Source organism: Bactrocera neohumeralis, chromosome 3, assembly GCF_024586455.1.
Source record: "Bactrocera neohumeralis isolate Rockhampton chromosome 3, APGP_CSIRO_Bneo_wtdbg2-racon-allhic-juicebox.fasta_v2, whole genome shotgun sequence".
NCBI lineage: Eukaryota > Metazoa > Arthropoda > Insecta > Diptera > Tephritidae > Bactrocera > Bactrocera neohumeralis.
This window is the reverse complement of record NC_065920.1, coordinates 47,875,829-47,901,056: the sequence shown is the minus strand read 5'-3', so window position 1 is coordinate 47,901,056 and position 25,228 is coordinate 47,875,829. Positions and strand designations below refer to the sequence as shown.

General features: G+C 40.1%; 1 protein-coding gene across 1 annotated transcript in view; it reads right to left on the bottom strand.

Annotated features, from left to right (window-relative positions):
* The window catches only part of LOC126753689 (uncharacterized), a 28,730-nt gene extending 7,644 nt beyond the window's left edge, over positions 1 to 21,086 (bottom strand). Inside the window, exons 1-5 of the mRNA XM_050465364.1 lie at positions 21,004 to 21,086; positions 19,340 to 19,726; positions 9,541 to 11,458; positions 2,361 to 2,574; positions 1,918 to 2,111 (exon numbers count right to left, since the gene is read on the bottom strand). Coding sequence (XP_050321321.1) covers positions 1,918 to 2,111; positions 2,361 to 2,574; positions 9,541 to 11,458; positions 19,340 to 19,726; positions 21,004 to 21,086 — 2,796 coding nt within the window. The remainder of the gene's footprint in view (positions 1 to 1,917; positions 2,112 to 2,360; positions 2,575 to 9,540; positions 11,459 to 19,339; positions 19,727 to 21,003) is intronic.
* Between the last annotated feature and the right edge of the window lie 4,142 nt (positions 21,087 to 25,228).

Sequence of the window (25,228 nt, the reverse complement as noted above, 5' to 3'; positions counted from 1 at the left end):
CGATGAAAAATTCTGAAGGTAGTCGCAGGTTCTCGCCCTAAACTAGATCTGCTGGTGCTGCATCCAAGTCGTTTTTGTATGTGGATCGTAAGCCCAATAAAATAAGTGGTAAACAAGAAGTCCACTGACTAGTGTTATGGCATAGAAGTGCTGCTTTTACAGTACGATGCCATGTTTCGACGAGACTATTTGCTTGGGGGTGGTAAGGCGTTGTTCGAAAATGATATGTACCCAATAGCTGTAGTAATTGTTGAAACAGGGCGCTCTCGAACTGGTGTTCTAAGTCTGATGTGAGGGTTACAGGTACACCAAACCGTGAAATCCAGCCGTTCAGTAGTGCTTTGGCGACAGTTGGAGCTGTTATATCTGGTATAGGTAACGCTTCTGGCCAGCGTGTGAATCTATCCAGGATAGTGAGACAATAGCGGTTTCCTTCGGATGGTGGAAATGGTCCTACTAGGTCGATAAGGATGTGCGCGAAACGAAGTTTTGGACATTTTTGACGCTGTAACAAACTTCGGTTGTGTCGTATAGTTTTATTCTGCTGACACTGTAAACAGCAGCGAGCAAAATGTCTGTTATCTCGCTGGACACCAGGCCAAACAAATCGCTCAGTTACCAATCGTGTAGTCCCCCTAATACCTGGGTGTGAAAGATTGTGAGTTGACAGTAAAAACGTTTCTCTAAAGTTTTTGGTTATGAACGGTCGAACACGCCCAGTTGAGGTGTCACAGCACAAGCTTCTGGAACTAAAAGGAAGAGCGAAATTTTGTAGGTTTAGAGAGTTTTTTGTTACCATTTGAAAGATTTCGAAGCTCCTCGTTCTTGGACTGGTCCTCAGCTAGGTTATCATAGCGTGACAGCAGGTCTGCTGTAACATTATCTTCGCCGCTTACTTGGCGAATGTTGGTGGTGATCTGAGCTATGAAGTCGAATTGACGTATTTTCCGATTAGAAGCTCGATCTAGTTTTGTTGAAATGCGTATATCAGCGGCTTATGGTCTGTGTAAATATGACAACGGTGAGATTCGACCATGTATTGAAAATGTCATAAGTGCTGTATCTTTTCTCAGCATAAGTAAATCTGCGAGAGAAAAATCCTAATGGTTGTAGACTACCATCCACGAATAGATTTAAGACTGCGCCAGCAGCGAAATCTAATGCATCCACCCATTAAGAAAGTTCCGTGTTGTGCGAAGGGTGAGCGAGTAATGCATAATTGACCAGTTGTTCCCTACATGCAGAAAAACTGTGTGTTGCTTCCGCTGACCAAGTAAGTGGTGTAGTATCGTTCGCCTATTTCCACGAACCATGTCTTAAAAAACGACGGTAGAAATTAAGTATCGCTAAAAAACGCTTTAAGTCCTTGACGATAACGTAGAGCCTCAACGCGCTCTGAGTGTTGCCGAGTACCATCTTTAGTGATAGAACGCCCGAGGAATCGTAGTTTCGAGACGCTTAATTCCGATTCTCTAACGTTAATAGTTAGGTTGTTCTCCCTGAGTCGTTGGAAAACTTGGCGCAAGTGGTTTTGATGCTCTTCTTCTGAAATGGATGCAATGCATACATCATCAAGATTAACAAATACGAAGTTTAAACCCCGAAAGACTCGTTAATAAGTCTTTGGAATATCTGTGCTGCATTCAGCAAACCAAACATCATATGCGTAAATTCGTAGAGTCCGAAAGGAGCCGTTATCGCCGTTTTACAAATGTCTTCTTTCTTTATTAACACTTGATGAAAGGCCTTTTTTTAATCGATTTTAAAAAACATGCGTTTTCCGGCCAAGATATTGTAGAAATCGTGCAAAAATGGCAACGGATATCGATCAGGAACTGTTACTGCATTTAGTCCATGATAATCCCCACATGGCCTCCACGTTCCATCAGGCTTACGTATCCTATCTAATGGACTTGCCCAGTTACTACTGGATGGGCGACAAATGACCAGTTTTATCAGCGAATCAAAATCGGATTTTGCGGCGGTTAGTTTCTCGGGTGAAAGGCGTCGTGGTCGTACGAAGACCGGTTGACCGGTGGTAATAATTCGATGTTCTACCGACGATTTTGTTGGTGAATTTAGCGGATGAGAGCGTGTGATATCACTATACTCTGTGAGAATATTTGAATAAGTAGAATTCGCGTTAAAAGATTTTATGCTGAATATGCACGTTTTTTCAATTTCGCAAACCCTTTTTAAATCGGTTTTGCGATCGAGTAGACATCTATTTTTGAGATCGACGAAAAGCTCGAAATAAGACAGCGAGTCCGCGCCAATAATTACTTGGGAAACAACGGCGATAACGAAATTCCACAAAAAATCGCGTCGCAAATTTAGATTCAGTTTCAGAATCGTCTCACCGAATACAGAGATCGGCGATTCATTTGCGGCAAACAATTTCATACCGTTAGGAGAAGTTCGGGCTGTGTTGTTGCATTTTGGTATAACGGAAACGTCCGCACCGGTATCTATTAAAAAATTTAATTTTGCTGACGTATCGTATATGCGCAAAAGGTATGTCTTGAAGATTTTAGATTGTTTGCCTAACTCTAAATCCATAGCAGCCGAGCGGCCCTATAAAGGTTTTTTCAATAAAACATAGTTGCATGTCTCTCGGCATTTAGTTGCTTTCGCACCGAATTTGCTATGGTACCAGTAAATCGGTTTGTCTGATTTACTTAAAGACGCATGAGGTCCACGTGCTCTAGATCGAGACCGCGAACGAAAATTTGACCCTTTGTTACAGAAGAGTTTATGCACTTGCCTAGTTAATTCTGCTATTTCAATTTTCAAGCTTGAAACTTCATTAAGTGCCAGACCCTCTTCCGCGTGGTTGTGTCGCATCCCAATAATTTCGATAATGGAGTCCGCTATCTTTAGTTTTTCCACAGTAGTGACGTTTATAGCAAAATCACTGCTTGTACATACGGAGGAGGTCTGCTTACCCATAAATAACTCACTGAGGCGTCGGTCACCTAGAACCATATCTTTAAGAACACGTTGCAGCCCCGCTGTTGACTGTCCGAAAAATGCTCAATGATCTTGTCCTGAATGTATTTGTATTTAAAATTTCTATGATGCAACGCAGCTCAGCTTGTTAGGCGGTACACATGCAAGAACGATGTCGAATTTCCTATTATCGTTGGAAATTGAAGAAGCTCTAAAACAGAAGTCCAGAGAATAAAAATAAGCTTCGATATTTTCTTTGGTCATTATTGGTAGTGGTAGACGTGGAGTTGAATTTGGAAAATCCCCAATATTGACATCAGAGTACCGGTTGCCAGAAACTACATGGCTATCGTTTAGCGCCATTCCTATGAAATTAATATGTTCAATTTAACTACGGGGTCACCAGATGTGGGAGCAAGTGAAGATGATGATGTGTTATGCTTGATGTCCGAAGAGATGTATTTCTTATTCGCCGTAATGATCTTTCGAGGTTGCCACATATACAATAAACTTTTTAAAAGGCGGGGCCACGCCTACTTTTTTAAATATATTTCCCATAGGTGCCCGTGACTACTGCGATCTCCTGTGCCAAATATAAGTTTTATATCTTAACTTAGTGCTTAGTTATGGCACTTTATATATTTTCGGTTAATGACGGTTTGTTGGCGTGGTAGTAGACCGATTACGTCCATCAACGAATCATTCATTTTTTTGTACTAAGAAACCTGCATACCAAGTTTCATAAAGTATCTCAATTTTTACTCAAGTTACAGCTTGCACGGACTAACGGACAGGCAGACAGTCAACCGGATTTGAACTTTTCTCGTCATCCTGATCATTTATATATAGTATATGTATATAACCCTATATCTATCTCGATTAGTTTTAGGTGATACGTACAACCGTTAGGTGAACAAAACTATAATATTTTGTTGTAACTGGTTGCAAGAGTATAAAAATATTCAAAACGAAGAGTTCCTCAAAAACAACAGAAAACAGTGTGCCAGTGAAAATCCGCATAAAAAGCGATAAAGCAGTGGCCAAGCGCAGAGCAAAAAAGCAACAAATTTCCATAAGAACAGTAGCCGCAAAGGCAAAAGCTAAACAGCAACAACAACATCAAGTTATGTAGTTGTAAGTAAATCCTATGTTTTTTAATTAAATGGGAAAAAAACCCTCTAGTATTAATTATAAAAACTTGCTTCACTGTTAGTATTGCAAAAACAATAATCATGACACTCACAAGGGCCCTTATTTAAGAAAAAAGAAACAATATAAATACTTATATATTAAATATATATAAATAAAAAAGAAAACGAAATTAATTATATTATTATTGTATTAAATATATAAAAAGAGAAATAACGATTTTTTAAAGTATATAACATAATTCTACAATTCTCAAAAACGGAGTTCAGTAATTTTACCGCAGAAGACATATGTATGTAAGTAGCTCGACTGATAGCGACTCAAACGACAAACTTAAGAGCTGAAATAGCTCTGTTAAATAATCACATAACAAACATAACAACTGCTAAGCAGGTGACAAAATACGAAACACAGACAATTAACGACTCAATTATGTGCAATGAAAATTTAGAAATTGTGAAATCTTTACCGAAATTCTCGGGAAGGTCATATATCAGCTGGAGGGAAACTGCGAAAAATTCAATGACTCTCTATAAAGCAGGGAGTAGGAGATATTTTGGAGCCCTAACAATACTGAGAAACAAGATTGTTGGCAATGTTAACGACATTTTCACAAACCATGGTAGAGTTTTAAATTAGAGGCCATATTTTCGAGATTATATTTTGCGTATGCGGATAGAAGGCCAGTACACGTAATTGACCAAGAAATGAGATACTCAGACAAGGATCGCAATATTTAATAGATTATTACAATTATGTCAATAAGAAATTGACATTGTTAATTAATAAAACAACAATGACACACGGAACAAATTCCTAAATAACAAAAGAGTTAAATATTAAAAATAGGGAAACCGCGCTTAGAACATTCATAACTGGTTTAAATTATCCTTTAAACCAAATCTTCTTCTTTACTGGCGCAGACACCGCTTACGCGATTATAGCCGAGTTAACAACAGCGCGCCAGTCGTTTCTCTTTTCGCTACGTGGAGTCAATTGGATATTCCAAGCGTAGCCAGGTCCTTCTCCACTTGGTCCTTCCAACGGAGTGGAGGTCTTCCTCTTCCTCTGCTTCCCCCGGCGGGTTCTGCGTCGAATACTTTCAGAGCTGGAGTGTTTTCGTCCATTCGGACAACATGACCTAGCCAGCGTAGCCGCTGTCTTTTAATTCGCTGAACTATGTCAATTTCGTCGTATATCTCGTACAGCTCATCGTTCCATCGAATGCGATATTCGCCGTGGCCAACGCGCAAAGGACCATAAATCTTTCGCAGAACCTTTCTCTCGAAAACTCGTAACTTCAACTCATCGGTTGCTGTCATCGTCCAAGTCTCTGCACCATATAGCAGGACTTATAGAGTTTGGTTTTTGTTCGTCGAGAGAGGACTTTACTTTTCAATTGCCTACTCAGTTCGAAGTAGCACCTGTTAATAGAGCAATCCTGTGTTGGTTTCCAGGCTGACGTTGTTGGTGGTGTTAATACTGGTTCCTAAATAGACGAAATTATCTACAACTTGAAAGTTATGACTGTCAATAGTGACGTGAGAGTAGAGTCGCGAGAGCGACGTCTGTTTGTTTGATGACAGGAGATATTTCGTCTTGCTCTCGTTCACTGCCAGATCCATTTTCTGTGACTCCTTGTCCAGCCTGGAGAAAGCAGAACTTACGGCGCGGGTGTTGAGGCTGATGATATCAATACAAAATTCAGACATCGCGGCATAAAGGCAGCTCCTTCTCGTGCTGTAGAAAGCAGCTTTGAAATCGACGAAGGGGTGGTGTGTGTCGATTCTGCTTTCATGGGTCTTTTCCAAGATTTGGCGCATGGTGAATATCTGGTCGGTTGTTGATTTTCCAGGTCTGAAGCCACACTCTTAAGGTCCAATCAGTTTGTTGACAGTGGGCTTTAATCTTTCACACAATACGCTCGATAGAATCTTATATGCGATGTTGAGGAGGCTTATCCCACGGTAGTTGGCGCAGATTGTGGGGTCTCCTTTTTTATGGATTGGGCATAGCACACTTAAATTCCAATCGTTGGGCATGCTCTCGTCCGACCATATTTTACAAAGAAGCTGATGCATGCTCCTTATCAGTTCTTCGCCGCCGTGTTTGAATAGCTCGGCCGGAAATCCGTCGGCCCCTGACGCGTTGTTGTTCTTCAGGCGGGCAATTGCTATTCGAACTTCTTCATGGTCGGGCAATTGAACGTCTGCTCCATCGTCATCGATTGGGGAATCGGATTCACCTTCTCCTGGTGTTGTGCGTTCACTGCCATTCAGCAGGCTGGAGAAGTGTTCCCTCCATAATTTAGGTATGCTCTGGGCATCGGTGACTAGATCACCTTTGGGGGTTCTACGAGAGTTTGCTCCGGTTTTGAACCCTTCTGTAAGCCGCCGCATTTTTTCGTAGAATTTTCCAGGATTACTCCTCTCGGCCAGCTTATCAAGCTCTTCGTACTCACGCATTTCGGCCTCTTCTTTCTTCTGTCCGCAAATACGTCTCGCTTCGCTGCGACACGGCACTCCTCGTCGTTCCAGCTGTTCTTTTGCATTCTCCGAAAACCAATGGTTTCGGTTGCAGCTGTACGTAAGGAGTTTGAAATGCCGTCCCACAGTTCCCTTATACAGAGTTGTTGACGAGGCGGGCAAGGAGTGCAAGCCGAGTAGAAAATCGTTCGGCTGTCTGTTGTGATTGCAGCTTCTCGACGTCGAACCTTCCTTGTGTTTGGTGGCGTGCGTTTTTTGCTGCACAGAGGCGGGTGCGAATCTTAGCTGCAACAAGATAGTGGTGCGAGTCGATGTTAGGACCTCGGAGCGCACGCACATCTAAAATACTGGAGACGTGTCTTCCGTCTATCACAAGATGATCGATCTGGTTGTTGGCTTTTCGATCCGGAGACTGCCAGGTAGCTTGATGTATCCTGTTGTGCTGGAATCTAGTACCACAGATAACCATATTTCGGGCCCCGGCGAAGTCGATCAGCCTCAACCCATTTGGGGATGTTTTGTCGTGGAGGCTGAATTTACCGACCGTAATGCCAAATATACCTTCTTTGCCCGTCCTGGCGTTAAAGTCGCCAAACACGATTTTGACATCGCGGCGGAGACAGCACTCATAAGCGCGCTCCAAGCGCTCATAGAAGGCATCTTTGTTTACATCGTCCTTCTCTTCCATCGGGGCTTGGGCGCAAATCAGCGATATGTTGAAGAACCTCGCTTTGATGCGGATTGTGGCTAGACGTTCATTCACCGGAGTGAATGATAGTACTCGGCGACCGAGTCTCTCTCCCACCACGAATCCAACACTAAACTTGCGCTCCTTTATATGGCCACTGCAGTAAATGTCACAGGGACCTACTCGTCTCTGTCCTTGTCTCGTCCATCGCATTTCTTGGACGGCGGTGATGTCAGCCTTTATTTTCGCGAGGATATCAACCAGCTGGGCAGCGGCACCTTGCCAATTAGGGGTCTGTACATTCCAGGTGCATGCCCTAATGTCGTAGTCCTTATTTCGTTTGCCATGGTCGTCATCAAAGGGGGTCTCTCATCCGAGGCTTGTTGCTTCCTTTCATTGGGAGTGTTTTTTTCACGTGGCGAGTCCCAAACCCAAAGCACAACCCTGCGGAGGGGATATTTCGCTTCTCATTTAGCTCGCCTTCAAACGGATGTTCTTAGGCTAGCCAGAGGATACTTGGTTGAGTCATATGTAAAAGAATCGTTTCTGGCCACTCCCAAGTGAATGGCGATCAGAGAACTTTCCTCACTTGCGTGAACTTCTACACATGACTCCATCCTAAAAATTATTTAATGTAAAAAAAAAACAAAGTGGCGGAAATGTAAACGATCCCGTTGAATGACATTTTTTTGCGGCCGTCAACTTCCTGGCTAGGCTTCTTATCCGTAACGAAAAAAGTAATTTTTTTTTTTTTTAAATCTGAAAGATTTTGTAAAAAGTCCCATTTTTACCTGTGTTTTTCGGGATCAAAATACTTAAATAACTGTAAAAATGCCATTTTTCTCGGAAAAGCGCTCTATCACGCACTTGAGTATAAAATTGTCTATGAAATACGCTTTAGTTCAAGTATATCGGTTAAATAATTCGCTTGCAGTTTTGACGGCTGGATGAAAAAAGTTAGTTTCTAGGAACGAGCCTCAAAGTTCTCCGGTTATATAGACCGTAGCATGAAGTGCAATGGTTCTAGAGCCTATTTCTTCGAAAATATTCGGAGTAAACCAATGAAACTTTGGGACTATAATTTTGAATAGTTTTTCAATTGATTAAAACGATCTTTTTTTTAATTTTGTAAAAATTCTAAAGGTATTTCCCCCTTTAAGTAACAAAATAAGTAATTCCTTTAAAATATGCCATCTTGTGACCAAAAATTGTCTAAATCCAAACAAACTGTTCACACTCCTAGGTACAGAATATGTAGATCCCAGTATCTGTAGTTGACCAAAAATATCATTCAATATGTGCAATAAACATTTGAAATTCAGATAAAATCTTTTCCTGATTATAGTACTTCTATGTATCAAAAATGGGTTGAACAGGGTCAATACTACCTTCAGTCCACATATACCTAATATAAATATATTTGAACTTCCAGATGATTTTATCCTGGATATATCGGCCAGTATTTTAGTTATCTGAATGAAAATTACGGAACATGTTTTAATCATAGCAGCATATCTTTGTGCTTAAATTGATGAAATTGTGCGAAAACTTGACCTATTTCCCACATAACTAATATCAGGATCGAACATCCAGCAGACTTTTCGCCACATGTTTGGTGATTTTATAAGAGGTACCTTAAAAAGTCAAACAGAGGTCAAGCAAAATATAGTTTACGAAATATAGGCTAGAATTAAGCCTTTTTTTAAGTTTATTATAATTATTTTTGTTTTTGTTTACATTCTCCATTTGCTTAATTTTAATTTTCTTTAAAATTTCAGCTGAAAACTAAATTTTCTTAAAAATGTAACTTTTATTTCAATTCAAAAAACCTTTTTAACAGGACTCGAGGACGGCGCCAGTAATGAAATACTCAGGTATATTTCTGCTTAGGTAAGTGCTTAATTAATAATGATAACGTAATCTTAACTTTATAATGTCATCATACACACTTCCACTTCTGAGTCTAAGAGGCGAAATGCGGGAGAGACCTTTGAGAGTGCAGTTAAAAACGCACTCGTTTTGTATGTATAAAATATGGATCTTTATTATATGCGTAAAGTATACAGTAAAATGAATCAAAAAGTTACTCTGAATATAATAAATTGGGAGTGACTGTTTGTATAACAGATTGGCCAAGATTCTCTCTCATTTTCCTTAGTAGCAATATTTTAAATGACTTTTTGTTTCACAGAAGAATATGGACATTTTATCGAGTATCTACATTTAGTAAATACATATAATATATTTGCATACCTTCCCCCAATTTTATACACTCTCGTCACGCAAACGATTCATCTCAACTTGTCCCATAACATACATTCTACCATTAACTTCAAGCATATCGGAATTCTTCTCTCCACCCAATTTATGGGGCATGGCGTAGCGTAATTTGTCCCAAAATCTGACATCTTGCCAATCCAGATATGTATTCATATTTAAATATGCTTTTAGTTCTCTGTCCAATAACTCACTGTTCGAGATTTCACCATATTTAATCATTATTATGCGCGCACGACCCTCGTTCAACGAGCACTGATGCGCTGTGCGAAACTCCATGCGCGCCCAATCCGACTCGATGAAGTGCTGCGAGAGCACAATGATCGTCCGACGTGACTGTTCCACCGATTCGATGATTTGTTCAGGTATATAAGCGCCAGCCAGCCAATTGCGCTCGTGTGTGCATACACGAAATGGTGGTTCGGACTGTTCGAGTTGCGGCAGTAATGTATGGTTGACGAAGTCTGCATCCTGGTGTGCATATGAAATAAAGGCATCAAATTTTTTATGCTTATCCAGCTGACATTCGTTAATCCAGAATCTTAATATGTTGTGGCCATATAACCAGACTTTAACTTCTAATTTATATTTATAGAATAGTGCGATAATGCAAAGTAAGATAATAATGGCTGACGCTACAGAAATCACAATAACATTTACGAGCTGATAATATGCAGCATTAACAGGAGAAGAACACAATTCTCTCAGATTTGCTGTTAGGAGTGTAACGTTCTGCTGATTAACACAAAGTAACTGGTCGGCATCGGGTATGCGTGCCCGATGTGTACGTATGGTGTACAGCAATTGCTGCGCGCTACAGTCGCAAAACCAAGGATTTTCACTGAGATAGAGAAATTCTAGTTTTGTGCTGTCATTGAGGTATGTACGCAAAAATTCATCATCTAAAGAATTGAAGCGATTATTTCGTAGATCCAAAACCGTCAAATTGGGCGGCAGTTGAGTGAGATATATGTTCGTGATTTTATTGTACGACGCGTTGAGTTGCGAAACTTTATCGTACCCAAAGGTGGTGTTTAGCGGCAATACAATGAAATTATTATCGCTAATATCAAGTACCGAACTCTTGAGCCCAACTTGCTCGGGTCGTGGGAGCTGCTCGATATGCTGCGTACCCTTGCATTTGATGTGCAGGAATTCAGATTGTGTGTAACAATTGCATGTGCTAGGGCACATTACCGGTTTCCAAGGACACATTTCATTACGTTCCAGCTGCGCGAGATCTTTTGACGTCTGAACGCACCTCAAACCATTGAACAGCGAACGATAGTTTTCGCTGTAAATCCAAGCAAATTTACAATCGCATTCGACCGGATTACCAGTCATTTTGATTTCGCGGTGACAATCGTCTGTTGTATTAAAGACATTTTTTGAAGCAAACACGTTTTCAATCAAATTGTGCTCTAAGTTTATTTCAAAAGGACATGTAATGTCCGCTGCTACAAGCCAATCCAAAGAGAATTCACGCAAACGATTGCCACTTAAATTGATTACTGTTAAGTTAAGCTTGCCACCTTCGTAATTCTCTGGTTGCAACCTTGTGATATAATTAAGACCGTCCGCTAAAGTCAAATTCATGCCCATATTGCTGTATCGAAATATTTTCAGTGACTTTGGCGTTGCATTGACGGAAGTCTCGTTGCACCAAATAGTTTGCAGTTGGTTCTGACTTAAGTCTAGCTTATGCAGATAATCCAGCGGTTTCAGATTTTCCATAAGATTTGTAGTGTCGTGCAGGAGATTGCCACCAAGTTTCAATTGCCATAGCCAAGGAGTGTGATCGAAAAGGTTAGGCGTTAGACATGTCAATAAATTGTGACTCAAATCCAGTATTAAAAGTTGATGCTGATTTGCAAATAGATCTTTGGGCAATTCGTGAATGTTATTACGGCTTAAATTCAGAGAATTCAATTTCGTTAGCGCTGTAAAGATATTTGCTTCCAACCTTCGCATATTATTTCCGGCTAAGTCAAGCTGTCTGAGCGCAGTGAGGTTTTCAAAGTGAGTTTGCGTCAAGTTTTGCAGCTTTAAGTACTTGTTTCTTAGACCTTGAACGCTAAGCGTGAGCGTTTCCAGTTGGTAGTGTTTAGAAAATATGTAAGTTGGTATGCTTATAATATCTGCTGTTGATTTTACAATTAATTGTAGGTTAAACACATTTGGAATTTGAAAGAAATCTTCTTTTTGTTCTGCAGCAAAGTCACTGTTATAGACAAATGTTGTTTTATTCGGCTTATCGGTATATATTATAATTGCCCGCATTTTGGAATTCATATAGATTTCGTGCGTGAAATTCTTGCAATCTTCTACTACGATATTACGGGTTTTAAGTAAAATTGACTGAAATTTGCGCTCGAGTAGAAAATTGCTTTTAAGTTTTGTTTCTCTGTTACAATGTACCAGCAGTGTCTGATCGTGTGAATGAAAGCAGATTTTAGCTTTTAGATAGAATTCGTCGGAAACAGTACAATAAAGATCACAATAAGTCCCCACTTTCCTATAGCAATCGGAGGGCCAAGTGGGGAGTGGTTCAACTGTGCTTTTGATTAACTCCATTTCAGTAGTGTTCGCCAACAGAAATTTGTTGTTTATGATCAGTTGACTTAGTATGTAGGCGAATATTATATACATCTTGCTCACTTTTAGTTTCTTTAAAATTAATTTGCTGTTATTGTTTTTATATTTCCTCCACAATAAATCGGGCTTGCAGACCAACTCACTTCCACTTACTGAAATACTAAAATATAATATCGAATTGGTACGCTTTAAGAAATTGAAATCGTATTCTAATTCCTTATCAAGTAAAATATTTGTGAAAACCGCAAACTCTTTTAACACTCGCCTTTGTGCGATAATGCACCGAAGCTAATATACCCTTCACAGGTGCCTTTCTTTTAGTAACTATGTGTTCAGTTTGTATGGAAGCTATATGCTATAGTAATCCGATCTGAACAATTTTTACGGAGATTGTATTGTTGCCTTAGAAAATAATCTATACCAAATTTGGTGAAGACATATTGTCAAATGTGAAAGTTTTCCATACAAGAACTTGAGAAACCGTAGAAACCGCTTAAGCGATTATAGCCGAGTTAACAACAGCGCGCCAGTCGTTTCTTCTTTTCGCTACGTGGCGCCAACTGGATATTCCAAGCGAAGCCAGGTCCTTCTCCACTTGGTCCTTCCAACGGAGTGGAGGTCTTCTTCTTCCTCTGCTTCCCCCGACGGGTACAGCGTCGAATACTTTCAGAGCTGGAGTGTTTTCATCCATCCGGACAACATGACCTAGCCAGCGTAACCGCTGTCTTTTAATTCGCTGAGCTATGTCAATTTCGTCGTATATCTCGTACAGCTCATCGTTCCATCGAATGCGATATTCGCCGTGGCCAACGCGCAAAGGACCATAAATCTTTCGCAGAATTTTTCTCTCGAAAACTCGTAACGTCGACTCATCGGTTGCTGTCATCGCCCAAGCCTCTGCACCATATAGCAGGACGGGAATTATGAGTGACTTATAGAGTTTGGTTTTTGTTTGTCGAGAGAGGATTTTGCTTCTCAATTGCCTACTCAGCCCGAGGTAGCACCTGTTGGCAAGAGTTATCCTGCGGTGGATTTCTAGGCTGACATTGTTGGTGGTGTTTACGCTGGTTCCAAGATAGACGAAATTATCTACAACTTCAAAGTTATGACTGTCAACAGTGACGTGAGTGCCAAGTCGCGAGTGCGACGACTGTTTGTTTGATGACAGGAGATGTTTCGTCTTGCCCTCGTTCACTGCCAGACCCATTTTCTGTGCTTCCTTGTCCAGCCTGGAGAAAGCAGAACTAACGGCGCGGGTGTTGAGGCCGATGATTTTAATATCATCGGCATACGCCAGCAGCTGTACACTCTTATAGAAGATGGTACCTTCTCTATTTAGTTCTGCGGCTCGAACTATTTTCTCCAAAAGCAGGTTGAAAAAGTCGCACGATAGGGAATCGCCTTGTCTGAAACCTCGTTTGGTATCGAACGGCTCGGAGAGGTCCTTCCCGATCCTGACGGAGCTTTTGATGTTACTCAACGTCAGTTTACACAGCCGTATTAGTTTTGCGGGGATACCAAATTCAGACATCGCGGCATAAAGGCAGCTCCTTTTCGTGCTGTCGAAAGCAGCTTTGAAATCGACGAAGAGGTGGTGTGTGTCGATTCTCTTTTCACATGTCTTTTCCAAGATTTGGCGCATGATGAATATCTGGTCGGTTGTTGATTCTCAAGGCCTAAGGCCATACTCATAAGGTCCAATCAGTTTGTTGACGGTGTTCAATCTTTCACACAATACGCTCGATAGAACCTTATTAGCGATGTTAAGGAGGCTTATCCCACGGTAGTTGGCACAGATTGTGGGTTCTCCCTTTTTGTGGATTGGCCAAAGCACACTTAAACTCCAATCGTTGGGCATGCTTTCGTCCGACCATATTTTGCAAAGAAGCTGATGCATGCACCTTATCAGTTCTTCGCCGCCGTGTTTGAATAGCTCGGCCGGCAATCCGTCGGCCCCTGCCGCTTTGTTGTTCTTCAGGCGGGCAATTGCTATTCGAACTTCTTCATGGTCGGGTAATGGAACGTCTGCTTCATCGTCATCGATTGGGGAATCGGGTTCTCCTTCTCCTGGTGTTGTGCGTTCACTGCCATTCAGCAGGCTGGAGAAGTGTTCCCTCCATAATTTAAGTATACTCTGGGCATCAGTGACTAGATCACCTTTGGGGTTCTACAGGAATACGCTCCGGTCTTGAAACCTTCCGTAAGCCGCCGCATTTTTTCGTAGAATTTTCGAGCATTGAGTTGCTTACAAAATATAAAACAACGACAATCGATTAATATCTATGATGATCTCTATTCAGTATATTTAAGATGGCAGACAAGAGTTGTTTTTAGTTTTGTGACTTGCTAACTATCAGGTCTCAAATTTGAGGCAATATTTTGAGACTAATGCTAGAGACTGTTTAGTGAAAAGTAACTAGTCACAAATTGAGACTTTACCTGAAAATGTCTCAAATAGAGACTAGAGACTGGTTACAGAATCCCGCTATAAATTTATACGAGGCTGCTATATATATTCTGGCCTAGGGCAACACTAAGTGTTGCCAGGTGCAATCTGACATTTCCATTGGAAAGTTTGACATTTTTTAGCATAACATCACTCAGAACGCTTTGTCATTTAATCGTGAAATGTTTTATTTACAGGGAATTAAAAAATTTATCTCGGCCAAAAATTTTAATTAACTCGTGAACATTTTCGTGCGATCATTTTTCACAACTTTCAACGTGGATTATCACGACAAGAGTGCATCGATGAAGTAAAATCTTTGTATGGCTATGAAGCACCATCCCATAGCACTGTGAAAACTGGTACAACGAATTCAATCGTGGCCGACGCTCGCTCAAAGACGAATTCCGTGAAAGTCGTCCAAAAACAGCCGTTGTGCCAGAAAACATCGATGCCGTACGTGAACTGATAATGCAAGACCGTCATGTAACATACCTTCAGATAGAGGCATGCCTATGCATTTCTCCCACCAGCATACATTCGATATTGCATGAACACCTGGCCGTAAAAAAGGTTTGTTCTCGTTGGATCCCTCACAATTTGACAATCGCTCAAAAAAAGGCTCGTGTGGATTGGTGTAAAGAAATGCTGAAAAAATACGATCGCGGTGCTTCAAAAGACGTTTATAAGATCATCACAGGTGACGAATCATGGATCTATGCGTATGAGCCCGAAACAAAACAGCAATCGACAAACAAAAAAAAAAAACAAAAACAAAAAATCATTTTCGTTGATAAATATGCCTATTTACATTATTAGGCCAGAAATATACATACATATATGCATAGCAACCTACGTAGCAACGCCATTGAAAGGCGTAAGCGAAGCCATAGTAAAGCAGTGTATCACAATAAATTCGGAAAATTGTGGTTAAATACTTTAAAAAAATCATTCAGTTGGGCCCATATATTTGGACCCGCAAGATGTAATATTTGATGACATTATTGATATTTTATTTGAATACTATTAAGTGAAAGAATTAGATAAAATTTAAGAGTATATTATATAGGAAGTAGGTTTAGCTGTCATCCGATTGCGCTCAATTTCACAGTGTACTAATATGAGCAAAAAATAGTAAGACTGTATTCATTATTTAAAAAGTCTTAATTTAGTTTTCAAAATCTATGTCGTCCCCAGCAAAATAATTATTTTGGCATCAACACACTTTTGCCGACGTTTTTTCCATTCCTTGAAACAGATGTTAGGGTCGATTTTGAAATAGCCTTCAATGCGTCTACTGATTCACGATTAATGTCTTCAATTGCTTCAAAACGGTTTTCCTGGAGCGGTCGTTTAAATAAATACCCCGAAGACACACGGAGCTCAAACAGGTGAATAGGTGGTTGCAGCATGATATTGGTTGAAAATTTGGCGAAAAACTCACAAAGAATCAATGCAGTCGCCACACCTCGATAATCGAAAAAAACTGTTAGCTTAACCTTGATTTTTGCGTTGCCTTGATGTGTTTTTATACCCTGAATAGGGTATATTAAGTTTGTCACGAAGTTTGTAACAGTCAGAAGGAAGCATCTGAGACCCTATAAAGTATATATATAAATGATCAGTATATTGAGCTGAGTCGACTTTGCCATGTCCGTCTGTCTGTCTGTCCATCTGTCTGTATATATACGAACTTGTCCCTCAGTTTTTAAGATATCGTTTTGAAATTTTGCAAACGCCATTTTTTCTTCAAGAAGCTGCTCATGGGTCGGAACTGTCGATATCGGACCACTATAACATATAGCTGCAATACAAACTGAACGATCGGAATCAAGTTCTTGTACGGAAAACTTTCACATTTGACGTAGTATCTTCACGAAATTTGACATAGATTACTGCTTAAGGTAATAATATAATAATATGGCATATAGCTTCCATACAAACTGGACACATAGAAATACGCCTGTAAAGAGTATATTAGCTTTGGTGCCAACGAAGTTAACAGTTTTTCTTGATTTGTGTACTGGAAACTGAACGAATGAAGTGGAATTTAAAGTTTTGCTATATGGGAAGTAGGCGTGATTATTATCCGATTTTAATCATTTTCACAAGGTGATATACAAATATGAAAACAATACAACATGTCAAGTTTTATCGAAATCGGGTCTCAGTCGGGTCGGGAGATATGAGATTTCATCAAAAAGTGGACAGTGCCACGCCCATCGTCCAATTTTTACAGCGGCTCTTATAAAGCTTCCTCATACCACCTCGGTGGTAAAATTTAATGTCTTTGGCGTATTTAGTTATAGATTTATCCCGCTTTCAGTAGTTTTTAACAGTACCGTTATATAGGGGGAGAACGGGTTTTTCATCCGATTTCGTCCATTTTCACAAATTTGGTAGGAGTTTTTAAAATATTCGTGCTGAGTGAATTTGTTTTTGTAGCTTAAGTGGTTTAAAAGATATATACAATAAATTTATTATTAGAGGGCGGGGCCAACACCACTTTTTCAAAATTGTTTTCTTAAATGAGCACCTGGCTACTGCGTTCCTCTGTGACAAATATGAGTTTCATATCTTAATTTGATGCTTAGTTATGGCACTTTATGTTTTCGGTTAAGGGGGTATTCTGGTCAAGAAGCATGAATTTCAGGTAATTTTTAAAGTGTCGTAAAACAAGGCAATTAATATTTTTACTATCCATTTTGTATTAATTATTTGTTAATTTTAGAAGAATACAGAAAAAAATTAAAAATTAAAAAAAAGTAAAAAATTTCAAAAATTATGAGTTGACGAAGTGGGGGGTCTCTAAAAATTCCCACGTGACCATACCTATGATTTCAACCCTCCTAGTTATCTGAAACGACTGGCGCGCTGTTGTTAACTCGGCTATAATCGCGTAAGCGGTGTCTACGCCAATTAACTCGAATCTTCCTGGTACTTTTATTGTCTGAGATTTCTGAAATATTTAAAGAGATGACTTTTATAGGTCCAATGATCACTTACGTACCATCCTTATTTTAAGGCATCATTCCTAAACCGACTTTTGAGGTGTGACCATATGGTCACACTGGGCATGATATGGGGTAATTTTTCTCATGTTTTTATTTGAAGTAAAGGAAAGATTTATCCCACATATTTTAACTAAACAAGTGTGAATTAAAAGAAAATGATTTAAACAGTTATTTAAGTATATATTGAAAACTATTTTTTGTTAAAATAATATACATTAAAAACTACTTTTTATAAAAACATTTTATACCGTATCGTATTTAATAATTAAGAAGACATATGATATTTCTCAAAACATTTTACGCAAATCCTAACGTTACATTTCGAGCACTCGGTTCTACCAACAGAAACGCACAAATCGGCGGCACAACGTCTTCTTTTTTCGCATGGACGAACGAAATGATTGAGCCCATCATGTCTCAATGTCTCCTCTGCTGTTCCTTCCAAAGACCTTTTTCGAGGACCCTTTGATTTGGGGCGGTCACCAAAGTGCTTACAATAGTAAATGGCTATTTGTCGCCGAAACTCGGGCTGAGGTATTTCTGGGTAGACTGATCTGTGTAGCAGCCAGCTATTTTGTACCGATACGTCAACTAGCCACGTAAAGATACTATTCCACCATTTCTTTCCTCTTATACCTATTCGATACAAGCCCACATTCTGATCCATACGATCTACGCCGCTCATATATTTATTGTACTCCCTGATAACTAATGGCCGTGGAACATCAATAATTTTTTTGTGATTCTGTGAGTATCGAACTGCATTTGTTACCGGGTTTGCGCCATACGTAGTCGAAGCTATGCTAACAACTGCGTTATCATTCCATTTTGTGAGAAAAATATTAGCTTCTTTCAATTTTGTAGACTCAATATGACCACGCTCCTCATTTTTCAATATTTTTTTATGTTCAATCGGGTTACTTTTTGGCAGCCGTTTTCCCGGATCGTACCTGTTGCGGTATATCCTCGAGCTTTGAAGTAAACTAACAGAGGAACACTGGTGAAAAGATTGTCAAAATAGAAGGAAAATGGTAGATTCTGAACCGCTGGTGTAAAATCGTCTATCATATTCACCAGTGGAGCTGCGCATTTTCCAAATGTTTGCTCGTAGGTACTATTGGCACGAGGATTGTTTCCTTGATAAATTTCAAAATTAACTAAATATCCCGATATCGTACACAAGGACCAAACTTTATAACCGAACCGTAATGGTTTTCCTTTGATGAACTGCTTGCATCCGTGACGCCCAAAATATGATATCAAGCTCTCGTCAAATGAAAGCTGTTGTTGCGGATGGAAATGCTTCAGCATATTTGATTTTAAGTGGTCGGTTAAGGACCGCAGTTTCCACATCTTATCTCCGTCAGATGTTTTTTTACAACTATCCTCAAAGTGTAAGAATCTCAAAATTTCCTCGAATCGATTTCTACGCATGGCTAAGTATACCATCTCATTGCGCATGTCATTGTCAATGCTCCAAAATGACCTGAACGTACTTCGACCATTGTATCCACTGACCAACAAGATGGCTATGAAAACTTTAAGCTCCGCACTGGTAATTTGAGGATTTGGTTTACCAAGAAAAATTGCATATCTTCGCGATTCGTTTATAATGTGCTCTATGAGTTCATCGTCAAAAAACTTTTCAAGTTGCTCATGAGGCTTCACCTTACAATCTACAAAATTTCGTGAAGGAAAAATGGGGATCAATCCGTCCGAGTTATCTTCTACCCACGTAAAATGTGATTCCGTACGTAACAGTGGCGGTTCTATTGACATTTCGCCCTGTTTCTCTAACAAATTAGTTTGCAAGTTCTGAGTAGAGTTTTCTAATATGTCGATCAACACAGAATCAGCAACTTCCAAGTCATCCTCCTCATCATCATTATCAATCGTTAAAACCCTATTACCACTGCTCATCACTAACCCACAAGGTGCCTTCAATTGACCAACACATATATCCTCTGGCTTACCTACGTCGTCTTCATCACCATCATCTTCTCCACTGATTGCACCATTTTCGTTGTCCGGAGGTAAGATATATAGAGCAGCGGGCGAATCTTCTTCATCGCTATCACAAAAGTCATTTAGATAGTAAATAACCTCTTGTGTGTTTAAACGTCTGAAAATTTGGAAAGAATTCACCACGAATTATAAAGTTTTGAACGAAAATTATGTTACATAAAATGAGCTTTTAATCTAGCACAGCGTGACCATATGGTCACACCAGGAAAAAATACCGTTAATGGTCAACAAGAAAATTTTATTTTTTTTTTTCAAAATATAGTTGTCATATATTTTCACTTTATTATTATTCAAATTGAAACTTAACTTCTTTTAAAAACAACACACTTCAAAAAATATTACGGTACTTACCTTTTGTTTCTATCAAAATTCGCATTTTTTGCCATCTTTTTTTCTTTCAACTTTTTCACACCTGCTCACTTCGAAACAAAGACACTTTATGAAAAATTTTAAACGCAATTCGCTTCGCGCATGTGTATTTACATGGAAAAAGCTAGTTCAAAGGAAATTATTTGGGTGAGCTCTGATTTTTTTTTTTAATTCAACTACTACTTCTAAGTTATCTGAAACCAAAAAAAAAGATTACTAATCGGAACTACGGAAAAGTGGGGAAAAATTTTTTTCACAAAATGGCGACTGTCTGAAAAAAAAGTTTTTTTGGATCACTTTTTCTGACTATTTAGAATTTTTTTAAAAATAATAAAAATAAAAATTTGGGGATGGGGCTAGTTTCAACCATAGACAAGCCTATAAAGAAAGTTCTGTAAAAATTTCAAGTAAATCGGTTCCGTAGAACCTGAGAAATCGTGGGTATCGTTCCGAAAAAGTCAGTTTTGAGAAAAACGCGCTTAAAGTTTCGCGTAATGTCTTTTGTTCGATTAGTTCCGGCCGAACCAGTTTGGATGCCGGGTCAGAAAAAATGCATATATCTCCGAAAATAATTTGAATTTTGAAAAATCCTCTTGTACACGTATTCTTGATTAGTTAAACTTTAAAAATATAAAAAAAACAAAATTCGATTTTTTTTAAATTTCTAGACCAGAATACCCCCTTAATGGCGAATTGTGGGCGTGGCAATAGTCTGATTACTTTTATTGTACTAAGAAACCTGCATACCAAATTTCATCAAGATATCTTAATTTTTACTCAAGTTACAGCTTGCAAAGACGGACGCACGGACGGACGGACAGACAGACAGTCAACCGGATTTCAACTTTTCTCGTCACTGATCATTTATATATACATAACCCTATATCTAACTCGATTAGTTTTAGATTGTGTGTAATAATTGCATGCGCTAGGGCATATTACCGGTTCCAAGCACACAGTTCATTACGTTCCAGCTGCAAGAGATCATTTGACGTCTGAACGCACCTCAAACCATTGAACAGCGAACGATAGTTATCACTGTAAATCCAAGCAAATTTACAATCGCACTCGACCGGATTGCCAGTCATTTTGATTTCGCGCGCACAATAGTCAGTTGCATTAAATACATTTTGTGAAGCAAATATGTTTTTAATGAAATTGTGCTCTAGGTTTATTTCGAAATTTTGTCAGTAACATTGGCGTTGTATTGACGTAAGTCTCAGTGCTCCAAATATTTTGCAGTTTTTTCTGACTTACGTCTAGCCTATGTATTAATAATCCAGCGGTTTCAGATTTTCCATAAGATTTGTAGTGTCGTGCAGGAGATTGCCACCAAGTTTCAATTGCCATAGCCAAGGAGTTTGATCGAAAAGGTGTTTCGTTAGATATGTCAATAAATTGTGACTTAGATCCAGTATTAAAAGTTTACGCTGATTTGCAAATAGATCTTCGGGCAATTCCCGATTTCATTACGGCTCAAATTCAGACAATTCAATTGCGTTAGCGCTGCAAAGATATTTGCGTCCAACATATGCATATTATTTCCGGCTAAGTCAAGCTGTCTGATCAAAAAGAGGTTTTTAAGGTATGTTTGCGTCAAGTTTTGCAGCGATTTCCAGTTGGTTTTGCTTGGAAAATATGTCAGTTGGTATATCTGTAACATCTGCTATTGGTTTTATAATTAATTGTAGGTGAAGTAAATTCGAAGCCGAAAAAAATATTCCTTTGGTTCTGCAGCAAGTTAAGTGTTATATGCAGCTGTTTCGTATACAATTAAAATTTCTCGCACACTGCCAGTCATAATTATTTGGTGTGTAAAATTCTTGCAATCTATCACGACGAAATAACGGGTTTTATCTAAAATTGACTGAAATTTGCGCTGGAATAGAAAATTGATATAAGTTTTTGTTTCTATGGTACACATTTTCTGGTAGTCTGGTAAAAGTCTGATGTAAATATCATTAAGTTAGTAGGAAACTTTACAATAAACATCGGCAGTGCCATCGCAATCACAAGCACTCTTCTCATCCCTATAGTAATCAGGGGGCCAAATGGAAACTGGTTCAACAGTAGTTTTGATTAACTTCATTTCGCTAGTTAAGTACTGAAGTACTAAAATATAATATCGAATTGGTGCGCTTTAAGAATTTTAAATCTTATTCCTTATCATGAAAAATATTTGTGAAAACCGCAAACTCTCTTTCCCAAAAGAATTTACTCTACCGTAGTGCTGATTAAATCTAAAGCAACGCTATTGAAAGGTGGAAGCGAAGTCTTAGTAAAGCAGTGTTTCACAATAAATTCGGATATTTGTGGTTAAAACTTTTGAAAAGTTGCGGTGACCATGTTAAAGCTACATTAACCTCCGGTCAAATCGCTAAAAATGAAGATAGAGGTTTATATTATTAGAGTGATTTTAATATTACACAAATATTTGAGATATAAAGCAAGAATGCTATAAGTTAACTAGTAGACATTGTTTTGCAATAAATAATCTTTTTCTTCTTCTTAGTTGGCGTAGACACCGCTTACGCGATTATAACCGAGTTAACAACAGCGCGCCAGTCGTTTCTTCTTTTCGCTACGTGGCGCCAATTGGATATTCCAAGCGTAGCCAGGTCCTTCTCCACTTGGTCCTTCCAACGGAGTGGAGATCTTCCTCTTCCTCTGCTTCCCCCGGCGGGTACAGCGTCGAATACTTTCAGAGCTGGAGTGTTTTCGTCCATTCGGACAACATGATCTAGCCAGCGTAGCCGCTGTCTTTTAATTCGCTGAACTATGTCAATGTCGTCCTATATCTCGTACAGCTCATCGTTCCATCGAATGCGATATTCGCCGTGGCCAACGCGCAAGGGACCATAAATCTTTCGCAGAACTTTTCTCTCGAAAACTCGCTACGTCGACTCATCAGTTGTTGACAACGTCCAAGCCTCTGCACCATATAGCAGGACGGGAATTATGAGTGACTTATAGAGTTTGGTTTTTGTTTGTCGAGAGAGGACTTTGCTTCTCAATTGCCTACTCAGTCCGAAGTAGCATCTGTTGGCAAGAGTTATCCTGCGTTGGATTTCCAGGCTGACATTGTTGGTGGTGTTAATACTGGTTCCTAAATAGACGAAATTATCTACAACTTCAAAGTTATGACTGTCAAAAGTGACCTGAGTGCCAAGTCGCGAGCGCGACGAGTGTTTGTTTGATGACAGGAGATATTTTCTGTGCTTCCTTGTCCAGTCTGGAGAAAGCAGAACTAACGGCGCGGGTGTTGAGGCCGATGATATCAATATCATCGGCATACGCCAGCAGCTGTACACTCTTATAGAAGACGGTACCTTCTCTATTTAGTTTTGCGGCTCGAACTATTTTTTCCAAAAACAGGTTGAAAAAGTCGCACGATAGGGAGTCGCCTTGTCTGAAACCTCGCTTGGGAGCTTACACAGCCGTATTAGTTTTGCGGGGATACCATATTCAGACATCGCGACATAAAGGCAGCTCCTTTTCGTGCTGTCGAAAGCAGCTTTGAAATCGACGAAGAGGTGTGTCGATCCTCCTTTCACGGGTTTTTTCCAAGATTTGGTGCTTGGTGAATATCTGGTCGGTTGTTGATTTGCCAGGTCTAAAGCCACACTGATAAGGCCAATCAGTTTGTTGACGGTAGAACCTTATATGCGATGTTGAGGAGGCTAATCCCACTGTAGTTGGCGCAGATTGTGGGGTCTCCTTTTTTATGGATTGGGCATAGTACACTTAAATTCCAATCGTTGGGCATGCTTTCGTCCGACCATATTTTACAAAGAAGCTGATGCATGCACCTTATCAGTTCTTCGCCGCCGTGTTTGAATAGCTCGGCCGGCAATCCGTCGGCCCCTGCCGCTTTGTTGTTCTTCAGGTGGGCAATTGCTATTGGAACTTCTTCATGGTCGGGCAATGGGACGTCTGCTCCATCGTCATCGATTGGGGAATCGGGTTCTCCTTCTCCTGGTGTTGTGCTTTCACTGCCATTCAGCGGGCTGGAGAAGTGTTCCCTCCATAATTTAAGTATGCTCTGGGCATCGGTCACTTGATCACCTTTGGGGTTCTACAAGAGTATGCTCCGGTCTTGAAACCTTCTGTAAGCCGCCGCATTTTTTCGTAGAATTTTCCATGATTACCCCTCTCGGCCAGCTTATCAAGCTCTTCGTACTCACGCATTTCAGCCTCTTTCTTTTTCTGTGTGCAAATGCGACTCGCTTCCCTTTCCAACTCTCGGTATCTATCCCATCCCGCACATGTTGTGGTCGATCGTAACGTTGCGAGGTAGGCAGCCTGTTTTCTCTCCGCTGCGACTTTTGCGTTCTTTTGCACTTTCCGAAAACCAATGGTTTCGGTTGCAGCTGTACGTAAGGAGTTTGAAATGCCGTCCCACAGTTCCCTTATACAGAGTTGTTGACGAGTGCTCTCAGAGAGCAGGAGTGCAAGCCGAGTAGAGAATCGTTCAGCTGTCTGTTGTGATTGCAGCTTCTCGACGTCGAACCTTCCCTGTGTTTGTTGGCGTGCGTTTTTTGCTGCACAGAGGCGGGTGCGAATTTTAGCTGCAACAAGATAGTGGTCCGAGGCGATGTTAGGACCTCGGAGCGCACGCACATCTAAAACACTGGAGACGTGTCTTCCGTCTATCACAACATGATCGATCTGGTTGTTGGCTTTTCGATCCGGAGACTGCCAGGTAGCTTGATGAATCTTTTTATGCTGGAATCTAGTTCTTCAGATAACCATATTTCGGGCCCCGGGAAGTCGATCAGCCTCAACCCATTTGGGGATGTTTCGTCGTGGAGGCTGAATTTACCGACCGTAGTGCTTAAGATACCTTCTTTGCCCACCCTGGCGTTAAAGTCGCCAAGCACGATTTTGACATCGTGGCGTGGGCAGATCTCATAAGTGCGCTCCAAGCATCCATAAAAGGCATCTTTGGTCACATCGTCCTTCTCTTCCGTCGGGGCGTGGGCGCAAATCAGCGATATGTTGAAGAACCTCGCTTTGATGCGGATTGTGGCTAGACGTTCATTCACCGGAGTGAATGATAGTACTCGGCGACGCAGTCTATCTCCCACCACGAATCCCACACCAAACTTGCGCTCCTTTATATGGCCACTGTAGTAAATGCCACAAGGACCTACTCGTCTCTGTCCTTGTCCCGTCCATCACATTTCTTGGACGGCGGTGATGTCAGCCTTTATTTTCGCGAGGACATCAA